This window comes from Tupaia chinensis, unplaced genomic scaffold (genome assembly GCF_000334495.1).
Source record: "Tupaia chinensis unplaced genomic scaffold, TupChi_1.0 Scaffold000450_1, whole genome shotgun sequence".
NCBI lineage: Eukaryota > Metazoa > Chordata > Mammalia > Scandentia > Tupaiidae > Tupaia > Tupaia belangeri.
Genome location: NW_006159956.1, coordinates 884,049 through 886,161, shown reverse-complemented (window position 1 = coordinate 886,161; position 2,113 = coordinate 884,049). Strand labels below are relative to the sequence as shown.

Sequence of the window (2,113 nt, the reverse complement as noted above, 5' to 3'; positions counted from 1 at the left end):
CCGACCAGGACACCATCCGCGAGCTCACCGGCAAGCTGGGCCGCTGCGAGAGCGGCCTGCCGCGCGGCCTCCAGGATGCCGGGCCCCGCCGAGACACCATGGCCGACGGGCCCTATGACTCGCCCGCGCTCATCCTCGAGCTGGAGGACGCGGCCCGCGCCCTCCGGGACCGCATCGACCGCCTGGAGGTGAGCTCTGCGCCTGCCCCGCCCCGCGCCGGCGGGGAGCCCCGGGTGGGAGGGGCCGCCAGGTCCAGCCGGTGCTCTTCGAAGGCGCCCAGGTGCCAGGCCAACACTGCCCGCGGTGTCCGAGCCTCCTGTCGGTGTACGTAGGGGGGACGAGCGTTCCTTCTCGGCGCAGGGAGCGCAAGCAGACGTCTGGCACAGTGACCGAGGCACCGGGCAGGCCAGGGAGGCTCGTTCCCGACCCTTTTTCCTTTCCAGGCACCTCTCTGAGCGCCCTGTCCGCGTCTGTAAAATGGGCATGACGGTGTCCTCTTGTAGTGGAATTGAACTAAAATCTAAGTGCGGACTTGCCGGGGCCGCACCAGGATCTCGTTAAGTGTCCATTTCGTTTCCTTCTCGTGAAAGCCCTCGAAGCAGCAGCAGCCCCACAGGCAGTGTGGTCCGGAGGTAGGCTGCGCTGTCCGAGGGACTCGGGCTCCTCCTCTTGAGGAGAAGGACCCGAGACAGAACGCCCCGTAAGACAACCTGGGCGCCCTTCTCCCGCAGCCGGAGTGCCGCAGGCTGGAGGAAGTATTAAAAGCAGGCACACGCCCGACACGCACACAAGGTTCCTGAATTTAAACCCCTGACCAGGCAGCACAGATATGTGGAAGGTCCGGACCTTCCTGTGCCCACGCCTTCCACAAAGTCCCTGCTGCTGTGGCCACCCACCCCACAGGGTGTCAGAGTGCAGCCAGGCCGTTGCAGTCAGCCACTCACCCTACAGATGAATAAGCCCAGGCTCCAGGCCCTCGAAAGTGAGGGGGTGGGGGGCAGGAGGAAAGGCTGGCCAACCCCGCCGCCCCCTGTCCTGGAGATTTCTAGAAGGAGCAAGCTGAAAACAGGGAAATAACCAGGGACAAGCCGGAAGTCCACAGTGAAGAGAAGTCAGTGTTCTCACCTGTGAAGTGGGGTAATAGCTACCTCACTGGAGGTGTCAGGAGGGTTAGTGAGGTGCTCTACGGGAAGGGCCCGGAACAGTGCCTGGCACAGTTTGCTCAGTACATTTGTGTGATTGGGTTTTTTTTTTTTTTTTTATCATTAAGCTATAATGTAACTATTTAAAACCTACAGCCGAAAATCAAAATGGGAACAAAATGCTCCTTTTAGGGAACAGATTTTAATGTATATTAAAACAAATAGATTTGGTTTCCAGTAAACTTCCTGTTGCCTGCCATAGCCTCTCCCCCCACATCCAGATGGCACAGGTGGCTCCTCCCACGACTGGGGCTGGCACGACTGGGCTTGCTCTGGACCTGTTTCCCCAGCACCTGCGGCACTTGGCAGGGTGGGCTCCCCTCCAGTCCACCTGCTGGGGTTGGGGGGATCCTGGCAGCTGGGAGTTGGCAGCCAGGCTGGGGTAGTCCTGGCTTTCCCACACTCAGCGTCTTCTGTTTCCAAGCACAGGGGCCATGGGGAGGAAAAGGCAGGAGCTCCTGGGCCACCAGGTCACCTTCTGAGCCTGGAAGGGACCAGCTCCAGGCTCACTGGGGCCTTTGGGAGGGTCTGAAGTCTGAATCCCAAAAGACATGGGGTCAGATTACAGATGGGGGCCAGATTACAGATCTCCACTCAGTTCCTTGCACCCTTTATCCACGGTCTAATTTCTTCCCTCGCTTCTTATCTAATCACCTCAAAAAGCCTCCAGAGCTTCAGGGCTACTTCTCCCACAAGGGCACATGGACAGCTGACAGAGTTTAAGCCCTTGTCTCCCTGGACCCTCTCCAACAACGTCTGGCCCCCTGGCAGTCCCCTCCGTCCAGCTCCCCATGCTCTTGGCCTCTAGGTGCCTTTCTATGCTCCCCTCACTGGGAACAACCACTTCCCTGTCCTTGCGGGGCCCCCCACCTTAAAGGTGTGCACCCCTCTTGGCTCTTCTCTCTCTTTCC

General features: G+C 59.6%; 1 protein-coding gene across 1 annotated transcript in view; it reads left to right on the top strand.

Moving 5' to 3' along the window:
• NPTXR (neuronal pentraxin receptor) overlaps positions 1-2,113 on the top strand; it is a 32,476-nt gene that overhangs the window by 14,443 nt on the left and 15,920 nt on the right. The window contains exon 5 of the mRNA XM_006155381.1: positions 5-188. Coding sequence (XP_006155443.1) covers positions 5-188 — 184 coding nt within the window. The remainder of the gene's footprint in view (positions 1-4; positions 189-2,113) is intronic.